The following is a 13,450-nucleotide window of genomic DNA, read 5'->3' as shown; positions in this document are numbered from 1 at the left end:
GAGAGAGAGAGAGAGAGAGATGGATGGGTGTTGAAGATGATATGTTGAAGGCCTTGAGAATGGAGTGGGGGGCATGAGTCATGAAATTTGCAAAGCCTCCAGAAGCTGGGAAAGGCCAGGAATGGCTCTTCCCCTGAGCCATGTGGGCCTGTGTTTTCCTTCCTGCAGTGTCCCGTCAGGCTTCCCCATAGCTACTTCCCTCACCTAGAGTCTTTGCTCCCATGTCCCCATCTCCGGGGGCCAGCCCAATCCACAAGAGACCTCAAGGAAAGGTCATCGGGGCCCAGTGGACAGACCAGCCAGAGGATCAGGGAGGGGAGATGCCAGGTAGGGGGGGCAGAGAACAATGCCGGGCAGTAGCTCTGTCACTGGGCAGAGGGGCACAAAACAGTGCGGGGGTCAAGATGGTGGAGAGGGGGACGCTACCCAGTGCTGATGTGGAGATCTGTGGAAACGCAGCCTTTATCCTAAAGCCCCTTGTTCCAACATCTGCGTGCTCCAGGATGCACTCACTTGTCACCTCTTGCTCTCCTGTATTCTTCAAATATTGCAGCCTGACTGTCTTAAGAGATACCACCCCAGAAGCTGGACAAAGTTGAAATAAAACTGCCCAGAGAACAATGGAATTTTCTGTTTGGAAAGTGAGATCCCCTCATTCTAATGACCAGGGAACCAAGGCTGGAGAGGAGAACTGTGTCCCGGATCCCGGCTTCTCACCTCACACTGCTGGCTGGCCACCCCCTCCCTAATAGCACGCCAGTGATGGCCCTCGGGGGATGTCAAGGACCCTGGGCTCCAGGCGCATCCCCACCACACTCACTCTAGTCTTTCCTCTTCTTTCCTTCGAAGGTCGAAGTCGCGCTGAACAACTTCCCAGACGTGCTTGGCCTCTTCATCAGTGAGCTTGGAAAGATCTAGTTTTTTCCCCATTTCTGCCTCTTGTCAGGGTCACACCTGGAACATCACAGGATCAAGTGGTTAGTCCTGGGAGGCCACAGATACCGAAAAGCCACAAAGTCAGAGGCAAAACAAAAAGCCGCCATAGCTCAGGACGTTTGTCTGTACCTGGTGAGATGGTCCTCTGAACGGGCAAACACCTGCCTGGACACTTGTGTGATTTAACAGATACTGTGTAGACGAATGACATTAAAGGAATCTGTGTGCAAAGTCTCCACACTTTCAAAGGGATCTGCTTCCCGGCCCCAGAACACACACTTGGCCATGGGACTCCCAGCTCTTTCACTTGTGGGGTGAATGGTGATAACGGCCCATCAAGTGGCTCAGCTCCTCTCCCCGAACCAGGGCTGTGCTTGTGAGGGGACCCCAGAGGTGTGTGAGGGAGGAATCCCTCATCCTCGCCACATCTTAACTTAGCTTTCCTGGGAGAGGGACCAGCACAGAAAGGAGGAACATCATGGCAAGTTCGTGGTCAGCTCAGGGTCTCCTGTGCATTCCCCAAGACCCCCTAGAGTGGGGGTGCAGGCTTTTCCTGGGAGGGGTGCCTTGAAGACTGACTTGCTAGGCAGGAGGAGCAGGGAGACCCCATCATATGGAATGTTGGTGTCCTCTAGCTTAGGGGGCTGTCCAGGTCTGCCACGTGGTGGGGTGGCTCTGGGGGGAGGTCCCACCAGCGTAATGCCTCTGAGGGTGGTGTGCTTGTGCTGGGAACACTCATACACATCTGGGCAGGATGCCAGGGGTGGCAATTTGTACTGACTTGAGAGGAATCAGCCACAGGGGCAGCCTGGTGGGGGTTGTCTCACAGGACTGATGGCCAGGCCTCCCCCTCAGAGACCCTGGGCAGGTTCAGGGACTCCGCAGAGCAGCAGCCCCACTCAGGGTGCTGTGTGATGCTGCGTTCCTAGGTGGTAACCTGCTGACCAGGAGGTTAAATTTCAGAGGCCCTTATGCCTTCTTTTTGAAGTTCACCAGACCTGATCCCAAATCAATGTCAAAAGAACAGGGGAAAGAAAAACTAAAAACCCAGCTAAGCAGAACCTTAGCACCTTGCTTGCTATTCCAAGTGTGATCCTTGGACCAGCAGCGTCACCTGCATTGGTAGGAATGCAGACCCTCAGGCCTTGCCCCAGCCCTACTGATTCAGAATCTGTATTTTACCAAGACCCCCCCTGCCCTCAGCAGCCCACGTGCAAGTGAGGGTTGGCACGAGCTGCTTGTCCTCAGACTCCTTTGAGTAGCAAAGGTCCAGGAGGGTCATCCACTTGGGTGAGGGGCACATCACAGGGGGCTGTGGGTGATGGGTGTGGGGTGGGGCTGTGATGTACGGTGGCAGCTGAGCAGAGAATGAGACCCTCTTCTTGCCTTCTCATGTGATGATATTATACAGCCTCAAAGCTCACGGGGTGTGGACATCATTGGTGGGTATAAAATCAGAGGCACGACTGTACCAGGGAGGGCCTTACCCCACATGTGCATGGTGATACTACATGGCCTCAAAGCTCATGGGGTGTGGACATCACTGCTGGGTATAAAATCAGAGGCACAACTGTACCAGGGAGGGCCTTACCCCACATGAGCATGCTGGGGACACTGCTCAGCTGTGCACACTCCCTGCAGAAGATCCTCACTCCTTCACCCCTCATCTCCCGTTTCTTTCACACTTCTTTCTACCTCCTGACACTTGGGGATGTCCCTTAGTTACTGTTACACTGTATAAGAACAGTGCCTTCTTCTGTGAGGGGAGTTTTTCTGTGCCCCACCTCAGCAGCCTGAGGCAGATGTAAGGCCAGGGCCTCAGCCTGAGGACACCGCTGCCACCCACACCAGCTCTGCTGTGGGGCCCTGAGGCTCTGTGGAAGGTTTGATCTGGGTAACTCAAAGTCTTGTAAGGAACTGAAAGTTGAAAACCTTGTTTTCTGAGGCACATCAGAGAAAGGGTCCATTCTGTCTGCTTTTAGTGGGAAGTCTTAAAACTGGTGAAAAGACTCAATTTTGCCTCTGAATTCTGAAAAGGACTCCCCCTCCCCTGTTAGTGCCGCTGGCCATTTGGAAGCATTCGTCGTGAAAATGTTAAACAAAACTTCCTCTGTGTTAGAAATGTACTTTGATTTTATTGCACAAGAGTTTAATTATGAAAGGTGACATTTTCTGGGCAGATACCATTTAAAATAAAATTTCTACATAGGTCCCATGGAAGTCAACCAAAATATCCTCTGGCTTGTGCGTAAAATTGGTGAAAAATAATGTCATGAATTTTTTGCACCAATCCCTCCCTATCTCTACTCTCAAACACAATTCTGATTGTTCGTGGCACAGCGAGAGGCTGCCCGGATGCTCCAGCAGCATGAGACCTCTGTACGTGGGTGGCTGGATTTAGATTCAGGACAAGAAAACGTGACAACACAACTTGTTTGATACGCTCTAGTGCAGCACACAGTTCCTGGTTTCTAAAAAATTGGAAGAAAAAGTTCTTATTTGATGGATGACTAGAGTTTATTCATTTTTATTTTTCATTATTTTTGGAAAAAAGCCCTGCATCATAAGGAGAGCATTCATTAAAATTCTATTTTCAGAATGGATGAAGAGTGTGACCATCAGCTGAGGAGTAACTGTTTCCTCTTTTCTAAAGAAGAGGTCCAAATTCCAGGCCTTGCTTTAAGAGACTTAAATTGCAAGGTATGAGGAAGAAACCCAAAGCTGCGGGAGAAAGGATGCTTTTCTTATCATGTGAGCTGAACAGCCCCAAAGCCCCAGTCAGTAACCAGCAAGGGGACAGACGGAAAGGTCATGGCTTGTCAGAACCAAGGTCCCAGAGGCCGTCTAGACACTCGTTCTCCCCTGCCCCCTCTGAACCTGTTTCTTTCCCTTCGAGATGCTTGTTTCTAATAAGGACAGTCACTTGGTTTCTCATCCAAATAGCAAAGACAAGGAAGCAGGGAGCCTGAGAGTGAGGGGTCGGGCCTTCTGGACAGGAGGGGTCTGGTACCTGGGGGGGTGGTGCTCCAGAAGGGAGCTGGGGAGAGGTACAGGCTGCTGCTGGGAAGCCAGAGCCACCTGCCTAGGTAGAGGCTGGGGATGAAGCACTGAGACGCACAGGGCAGCCAGCATGGAGGCAGGCGTGCCTCCACGTGTCCCCACAGGACACTGAGCATAGTCTTGAAGGTTCCAATAGTGACCCTGAGTTGAAGAAAATGTGTTCACTGTGCTTGGTTTCATAGTGCCTAGAATACTTTAATACAGGTTTTGGAAAGGATGAGTGCATCTAAAAATTAAGAACAAGTTAGAGTCATGTGAAAAATGTTACTCTAGTGCTCTGGTCCAACTTCCTTGTGAGCCGGAAGTGCAGGGGGGAAGGTTTCCAGGGTGGCCCCTTTGCTGGCTGTGCCCTGCTACCCTGTCAGTGCTTCCCCAGGGGACCGTGTTTCTGGGACAGTCAGGGGCTTGGTGATGATGACCCATGCCATGGATGTGCTCTACTGTGACTCAGTTTCCTCATTTAGTGAATTAATGAAATGCAGGGCTTAAAGCATTTTGAAAACTAAAATGGTCCAAAATCTAATGCAGAACATGTTTGACTTTTGACAAAGCAAGTCACTGGCATTTTGGGGACATTTTATCCCCCAGTTTGTCCTAGATTACACATTAACGGGGACGCTAGGAGTGTGGTAAGGGGACAGCCCCTTGACTAGAGGCAGCCATAGCCTGTGGGAGGGCAGCTCCTCCCCCATCACTGCTACTCTGCTCGCTCCTGAGACCCCCCCCCCAACAGCAGTCAAGGGGGACGTGGGGGCAGATTCTGCTGGACCCAAGGAGGGTGCAGGACTGCCTTGCCTGGCCTGGCGGGGGTGGAGCACCACCCAGGGCACACCTGCGTGGAGAGCAGATGCCAGCAGGCTCCCTCTGCCCCTCACGTCATCTCTGTGTACATAGTTCAGGGACTGTGAGGTCTGAACAGTCTGTGAGGTCCACTCCCACTCTGTGCCTGTTCCACTGTATAGAGTCAATCCTATGTTAAATCTTTGGGACCACCTGACTCCCCCCATTGTATAATGGACATAATGGAGGAGGAGGTGGCATGGACATTAGGAAGCAGGTGGGGGAGGGTGGGGCTGATTTCCAGAGACAGGTATCCCAGCCTCAGACAACTGAATTTCAACAGTGTGTTGTTTTTACCCATACAAGATTTGAATTCATACTTTGGACAAATAGAAGGGAAACCTGGGTAGGATTCCTCCTAGATGGAGATTTGGCTTAACTACCTCTTGGGCCAGCTGCTCTCAGAAACCTTGGGACAATTGTGACTGTGGCTGGCCACACTCCTGGGCAAACAGAAACAGGAAAGCAAGTCACAGTTCCTCCTGAGTGCAGTGGCAGGAGCTCTGACTCAGCCCAGGCTGTCCCGTGCTGGTGTTCTTGCCGATAAAGGGGTGGGCAGAGGCGCCTGTGGTGCTGCCCTCAGCTTTACCCCTCTGTCTATTTGCCATCTGAGTCTGCTCATGTGGTTATTCCATGGGCAGGGCCCTCCAGCCCTCATTAGGGGCTAAGTGAGCTCATTCCGACCTGGAAGGGCCACTCCCTTCCCTGTGGGTGCACCAGGCACACCTGTGGTACCACCACCAAGCTCTGGACTGGCAGCAGCAGAGGCACTGTGCAGGTGTTCCCCTGCTCTCCCAGCTCTCTGGGGAGTTGTGGATAAACCTCATTTGCATGGGGACACGGGATTTGCATTTGCATCTAAGCCTCAGCTCTAGTCTACAGCAAGGGTGGGGGGGTGGGTGGTGGGGGTGAGTGGGGTGGGTGGGGTTGAAGGTGCAGAATGAGGATAGGGCCAAGAGGCAGGGGCTGGGTGCCTGCCCTGGTCCAGGCTCAACAAACACTGCTGCCCAGGACAGGTGCCCTTCCTCCCCTATGCCCCAGGGGCGGGCATAGTGGGGAAAAGTTGCTCCTGAGATGAACTGATGGTCATCCCTGGAAGGCTGCCCTGATCCCATACTGGGGCGCACTTGAGCTTTTACCATGCTGTCATTAAAGGGCACTACGGCCACCTTTCCTGGTCGCCTACAAGGCTCTGGAGCCCTTTCACCACCCCCAGACTCGCCAGGCACAAACTCAGCTTGCTTTAGTTTTTCTGAGTGATTAATGCTGATGCCTCATCTGTGTGCCTGGCCCTGCCCCAGTCCCTTTAAGGGTGTCCCTGGTCAATCCTGTGAGGCACCTGCTGTCAGTGCCAGTGTTCAGGCAGGATGCAGAGGCTGAGTGACATCTGAGAGAGCAGCGCTCTATGGCTGGGGCTCCCATTCTGAAGATTCAGGTGGGGAGGATTCCACTTCCTCCCAGGAAAGCTGTGGCTAAGGCCAGTCCTGTCTGGCCCACAGTCAGGTGGAGGACTGGGTTTAGGACCAACAGCACCCACTGAACCCAGGTGCCAACGTGGCACCTGCAAGCCTTGGCCATTCTGAGAGGCCACCGCTGCTGGCAGTGGCAGCCTTGGCACCTGGTACAAAAGTCGCCTGGAGCCTTATGCTCCCCCGGCTATCCAGCCCTCGGAAGAAATGTGTGAAAACTTCACTGAATAAGAAAAGGGGGGACAGGTAAAGGCGCCCACCCGTTTCATGTGAAAGTGACCGGGGTTTCAGTATTTAGCTGAGGTCAGTGGGAAACAGAGTCTGAGCCTGTTGAACCTTTGGAGATTTGCAAGTGAGATTCAGCCCTGCAGGGGTGGGGGCTGTGGGCAGGAAGCCCATGGCTGCCCAGGTCCCCACATCTCTGCAGTAAGGTGAGTAGCCACAGGGAGGCTGCAGCAAAACTGACGATTCCAACAAACCTGGGGCTTAGAGAAAGCCAGGACACTTCACTTTCTCCCATGCCAAGACTGCCCAATCCCGGGCCCTCTCATCCCTCCTCAAGAGGCGCTGCAGCTCAGGAGGACGTCTTTCCCCAGAGAGGGCCCTGGGCGTCCAGCCCCAGTCTCCGTGGAGGTCTACACCCTTAGCCCCCTCTGCGCGGCAGACTCTCAGCGGGCCTCTGACTAAAACCAGCTCTTTTGCTCTAAATGGGCTGGGGTGGCGGGAGGCAGAATCCAGACCCAGTGATCAAGGTATCCAGGTGAAACATGGAGCTTGGGGTTCAATGTCTGGGGCGCTCTCCATCCCAGCCTGGACTAAGGCCTGGCAGGCAGCAGGCGTTTAGGGCTATTTTCACACCACAAGGCTGCGTGGGACACTGCGGACCGTCCCCGAGCCGGGGCCCCTGTCCTGGGCGCCCACCCCAGCAGCCCCTTCTCAGTGCACTCACCTGACTTTCTCCTGTGGATGCTCAGCCCCTGGCTCAGCCCCAGCGCTTTTCTCTCCAGTCCAGCCAGGGAAAGGAGGGCGACAAAGCAGGGCGTCGGGTCAGGGCTCGCTGGGGCCAGGCAGGGCGATCCCGGCCAAGCAGGACGCAGGGCGCAGCGCGTCTGGCGCGCTCCGGACCTGTGGCGGCCAGGCGGGCAGCTGGCCAGGTCCTTGTGCCGCCCGCCAGCGTCACGAGGGCTGTGCCCCGCCCAGCTCCGGGAAAGCAGGGGGCCGGGGGCACAGGGCCGGGCGGAGAGCGGAGAGGACGCCCTGGGGCGCCCCCTTGCTCCTTGCCTGCAAGTGAGTTTTGGGAGAAAGGCGGCGGCAGCACGGAGGGAAAGTTGGGCACACAGGTTTGCACAGGGTCGGGTGGGATTCCCCTCCGAACTCGGCAGGGAGAGCGCCGTTTACTCTGGCTTTATGGGTGGAGAAACTGAGGCTCAGAAAAGCGCCTTCCTCAAAGCCACCACCTAATAAGTGGAAATGCCAACTAGGTGAGTGGGACTTGAGTCCAGGGTTTCCTGCTTTAGACCACGTGCCCCTCACCGCTTGGGTTCGGCTCTGCCAGGCATCAGGACCGGGAAGGCCCCACAGCAGCCTCCGGGGGGCAGGGCGGAGGCTTTGCTACCAGGGAAAGTCGAGATCCCTGGGCAGACGGGAGGGCGGTGTGAGAACAGAGACTCCGGGCTGGAGGAGCTTCTGCTGGGCTCCGCGCTGTGCCACACCCTCTCCGGACCCCAGGGTCAGCCTCTGGGTGCTCAGAGGAGCTTCAACCCCAGCAGGTCCCAAGCAGGGCCGCCATCTGCACCCACCAGTCCTGCTTGTCCTCCCGAATCCCCACGATGTTAAGGGAATCATCAAATTCCCGCTTTCCTCCAGGGTTGGGAGAATCAGAGCACCCCTTCCCCTCATCGTTTAAAAGTGCTCAAACAAAATGTCCGTTCTCCAGGAAATACTTTAGCAGCTCAGTTTCCCTATCTGCAAAATGGGAATAGGAATACGAAGAAATAAATAAAACTGTCAGGTAAACAGATGTTACTGTCAGCATGGAACAGAAGAGAAAGCTCAGCCTTGCAGGACCACTGGGATAGCACGTTAGATAATTTGTAAAGAGATTTCAAAAGCCAGGAAGGCTTCTCAGGAGCTCAGGAGAGCCCTCTGGTGAGTGAGGGTGCTTGAGGCCCCTGGGCTAGGTCAGGTAGGGGCTACCACCAGCCACCTCAGTCAGTGTGCAAGGCAGGATTTCACGCCCCTGTGGTCTGGCTTTGTGGTTTCCATTTCTCTACTACATGCCTTCCCATTGTTTGCAAAATGAATAAATCCCTCCAAAGTTGATGTCCAGACTGTAAGTTACTTATGAGCAGAAGTTAATTTTTTTATTCTTTAGTGTATTTCTTTGAACTAGTGATTTAAAAACATGTATGAAGATGATACATGGTCATATGTGATGAGAACATAAGGACTACAAGAAAATAATCTCTTTATTTCTATTCCCAATCCCACCCCTAAAACCAGTCATTTTTAGTGGGTCCTGTGCGTGCTCTCTGAGTTGGTGTGTGTGGATAAGCATGTGGGCACAAACCACTCCAAGTGCTGGAACTCCAGCCTGGTGGACGATCCACTCGCTGTATTGTTCTGGGCTAAATTCTCCTCTCTATTATGGGGAATTGTAATAGGATCTTCAAATTTTTAATCGCTGCAGAGTATCCTTTCCATGAATTACCAGTCTTTTATTGATGGAAGGTTACTTTTAGATTATTTGTGATGTAAGTGATTCTGCCATAAATATATCAGTAGGTAATTCTTAATGTCATCAATACATATATATTTATGATGGTATATAAATATCATTGTATAGACATATATATCATGGTATGTACATACTTATGCCAATATATCTGTAGAATGAAATTTGAAAATTAGAATTCCCGAATCAAAGTATGTACGCAGTTTTTAAGAGAAAATTCTAAAATTAAAAACATTTAAATTCCAGTAACAGGGGAGGCTGAGGAGGGAGGCTTGTTTGAAACCATCTCTACAAAAATGGAAAAAAAAAAACATTAGCTAGGTTATGGTGGCACGTGCCTATAGTCTTAGCTGCTTGGGAGGCTGAAACAGGAGGCTGAGCCTAAGAGTTAGAAGCTGCAGTGAGCCATGATTGTGCTACTGTGCTCCACCCTGGGTGACAAATGAGATCCCTGTCTCCTATAAACAAATAAATACATACATAAATAAAGTTGAAACTATTTTAAAGTTACAGAAAGTTGGAGGTATGATACAAAACTCCTCTCCCCCCAGCCATTTGTAATTCAATTGCGGACATGATGCTTTGGTGTATATTTTATGCAAACAAGAACAACCCTCTATAAAACTGCAATTGAGGCTGGGTGCAATGGCTCATACCTGTCATCCCAGCACTCTGGTAGGCTGAGGAGGGAGGATCCCTTGAGCTCAGGAATATGAGACCTGCCTGAGCAAGAATGAGAGTCCGTCTCTACTAAAAATAGAAAAATTAGCCAGGCTTTGAGGTTGGTGCCTGTAGTCCCAGCTACTTGGGAGGCTGAGGCAGGAGGATCGCCTGAATCCAAGAGTCTGAGGTTGCTATGAGCTATGACACTACAGCACTCTAGCTTGGGCAACAGAATGAGATTCTGTCCAGAAAAAACAAAACAACACAAAGTAAAACAAAATGAAATTGCAATTGAAGCATCAAAATTTGGTGAATGATAAACTGCTATTCTCTAATCATCAGAACCCTTTCGAATTTTGCCAGTTTTCTCACTAGTATTCCTTACTGCCAATAGATAATGTCTCCTTCAAAGAGGGTCAATTCCTTGGTCTTTGACTTTCACAGTTTTGTGCTATTTAAGTATTACAGGCACTGATTCTGTGGAACGCCCCTGGATTTGGCTTTGTCTGCTATTTCCAGGGTTCTGTATCTCCAGCAGGAATTCCCCAGAAGGGAGGCAGGTTCCCTTCCTACCTGCTGTCAGGGCTCACGGATTCCACTGGCCTCATCACTGCTAGTGCTGGTTTCTGGACGAAGACACTGTCTTCCATCCTTCTCCGTGGGTGAATCACTTCCTTCCCCTCTGTAATCAATAGGTACTTTGTGGGGAGGGGTATATTCATTTGCAGTTTTCATATACAGTGTCAAATGACAGCAGAGACTATGCTATTGGGCTCCTGCCTCCCCAGCTTCCCAGGCCTCCCCAGGACGCCTGTTGGTGGTGCCCTCTGCCTCCCTAATTCTTTGCCAGGCTCTGCCACCTCCCCTTACCTGTTCATTTGTCTAAGGTTGGCTTTCTCTTTTGCAGGACCATATGGTTCAATCCTGTCTTTTTTACAGTTGAGGAAGCTGATGCCCAGAGAGGAGTGGTGTTTACCCAAGGTCGCACAGTGAGTTAGAGGCAGCTCATCTCTGTAGACCTGGGCCGCTCTCAGCTGTAGCAGAACTCGGGGAAGGTATGGGAGGTGAGTGGGCATCAGGGGGCTCCTCCCGACTACTTTGTCTTAATGGTGCCTGTCTGGAGACCCTACCTTGGCTGGGATTTAGGAACAGGCAAGAGAGGGAGGAAAGGATCGTTCCCTTGGCCATGCCGGCAGGAAGCCCACCATGGAAGATGGGGCTCAGAAAGGCATCTTTTAATTTCACGATCTAGGGGCCCCCTTTGCCAGGGAAGATAGGGCAGACATGGAGGGGTGGCTTTGGGGTTAGCCTTGTTTCTGCTCATGGAGATGGGGCCCCAGAAGAGAGAAGGTTCCTGGCCCATCGGGGACCTCACAGACTCTGAAAGTGCCACCTTCTTGTGTAGCGATGGTGTCCACGGTTAGTGCTGAGAAGGCCTTTGGGGCCCCCACTGCCCTTGCCTGCAGGGCCTCTAGGCAGTGGTTAAAACCAGTCCTCTCATCCCTCTCTGTCTGACCTCTGGGTTGGTTTGGCATTAGGCTAACCAGAGCATCTGGATTTTTAGATGACAATCCAGGAAGCTGAACCCATGAAAATCTCAGGCCAAAATCTCAGCCAAGTCCCGTAAACTATTTGTAAATTATAAGAAAATATGTTTTCATCAGATATGGAATATATGTTTCTTCTTTTATGAATTTGGAAAATTGAGTAAACACCCACTTTCAGAAGTGCTCTGGCTTTGCAGTTTTTCAGCTGCAGGCAGGGATCACAGTTGGGTTGTGAATTGTGCTCTAGGCCTTGAAAGAGTTGGCACCTGTCCCTGCCACTCCAGTTCTTCAGCACACAAGCTCATGTGACTGTCCCCAGGAGCTGAGAACACATATGGCTCCTGAGCTGTTCTGGTAATGGTGGTGGGGGTGGGGGTTGCAGAACCTCTGGGAATGGCACTGGTCTGTTTGTCTGGTCTTGCCAACCCTACTGGGCCTTCCTTGCTCTTGGGGCTCTAGTCCTTTTCTGAATGATGACCTCCCCTCACCTTTCCAACTCCCACTAACCATTTGGATCTCTGTTTAACTGTCCTTCAGTCAGAAAAGCACTGGCTGCCTTTCTGGGCACCAGCAGTGCCCATTCCTGCTTCCCCATGGCTCCCTCACGTTTGTGTGGAACTGTGCTCGTGTTTTATCCAACATGCCTGTGTGATTATCCAGTGAGCCCTGTTGTTCTCCTGCTCTGAGTGCTGGGAAGGCGGGCAAGTGACGTGCACCCTGACATCCCGCTGCTTGGTGCATCATGGGCCTACAGTAAATACTGGTTGAATGAATGCTGTTCAGTGATCAAAATTCCATTTTTGACGTTGCCCTTGATTTCAACTTTGACTGATAGGCATTTTCCATACAGAGCTCTGCCCTTGTCCACTCAGGCAGACCAAGCTCATAGCACTTCCCCGGGGAGCAGGATCACTGGAGGTGACCTGACGGGACGGTGGGACCCAGGGCTGATGAGTTGTCGTCACAGGGAGCCCTGCTTGCTCTGAGGCCTGTAGCATTTATCGGCCCTTCCTGTGTTTGAGACAGTCACCCCCCAGCTCAGCTCTTCCTCCTTGAGTGAGTCTGAGGTTACCCTTTGCTTTCTCACTAGGAAGAGCAGAGAGCAAGAAACAGTGCTCAGCTTCATGTCAATGCTCCTGCCCCTTGTTACCTACTCTGGCGACACATTTCCTCCTCATCTGAACACATAAGGAATTACATTTTGATAAGTGCTTGAAAGGAGCTTTAATTAACCAGCAAGGCCAGCCAAGAAGAATGAAAGAATTTGAAAAATAAAGCCCTTGAATCCGAAACCATAAGAACACTCAGGATTTGAGGGTTCTGGAAGTTTCAGCTCATGTGAACCACAAACCAAAGAGCAGTTCTTTTAATTGAAATTAACTTAATTAGAAACGCTAACCATCAAGGATTCAGGATTTAGGCAGAAATGGTTCAAACCAAAGGAAAAAGTTCCAGCAATAAAGTTCACTGCTCCACTCTCAGGAGCTCCACGTCTGGAAATCCTGGTGTGTGGTGATGGAGGACAGTGTGAGGGGAACTGGTCCTCGTGGAAGGCCTACTATGTGCCTACCGTGTACCTACTGTGTGCCCAGCAAGCACTGTCTGTGTGTATGATCTGTACAATATCAATTGGGTAGGTGCCTGACCTACCCAGGATCAACTGGGTTGTGCAGATAAGGATACTAAGGCACTTGAGCAATGTCACACAGGTGGAGAGATGAGATCAGGTTCAAACCCAGGCCTGAGAGCTTCTGAGCCTGGACTTTCAGTGTGCCTCAGGGCAGGCAGCCGCCACAATGAGCTTGTTGGGCACCGCACAGCCTGAGGCCGCAGAGCTATGCAGGGCAGACCTAGAGATGCAACTCCAAGCTGCCCTCTGCCTGGGCACACAGTGGGATGCAGTGGGCTGGCCCTGGGGTGCGTGGTGCCTGCCATCAGGTGATGGGCATCGCCCTGCTCCCAAATAACAAGGGTTAAATGAGGTGTTTCAGGGAATAATCCTTTTCATCTCTCCTTCACTCCCATAGTTCACAGAAATGACCTAATTTTGGTTTCAACAGTGTGAGTTGCACTTCACTCTTCACTTGAAACTCCTGTACAAATGTTCCGAAATGTTGGCAGTGTAGCTCGTGACCTCCGTGCAGTGAGGTCTGTCATAAGCTCTCTCACCCGCACTGCTGTTGCCCTGCCGGCTTGGGCAG

At 51.7% G+C, this 13,450-nt stretch overlaps 1 protein-coding gene across 1 annotated transcript in view; it reads right to left on the bottom strand.

Moving 5' to 3' along the window:
- MLPH (melanophilin) overlaps positions 1-7,328 on the bottom strand; it is a 43,212-nt gene extending 35,884 nt beyond the window's left edge. Inside the window, exons 1-2 of the mRNA XM_003798266.2 lie at positions 7,255-7,328; positions 821-954 (exon numbers count right to left, since the gene is read on the bottom strand). Coding sequence (XP_003798314.1) covers positions 821-930 — 110 coding nt within the window. The 5' untranslated portion in view covers positions 931-954; positions 7,255-7,328. The remainder of the gene's footprint in view (positions 1-820; positions 955-7,254) is intronic.
- Positions 7,329-13,450: the final 6,122 nt, after the last annotated feature.

This window comes from Otolemur garnettii, unplaced genomic scaffold (assembly GCF_000181295.1).
Source record: "Otolemur garnettii isolate 467f Iridium unplaced genomic scaffold, OtoGar3 scaffold00133, whole genome shotgun sequence".
NCBI classification, from domain to species: domain Eukaryota; kingdom Metazoa; phylum Chordata; class Mammalia; order Primates; family Galagidae; genus Otolemur; species Otolemur garnettii.
This window is presented reverse-complemented; position numbering and strand designations above follow the sequence as displayed.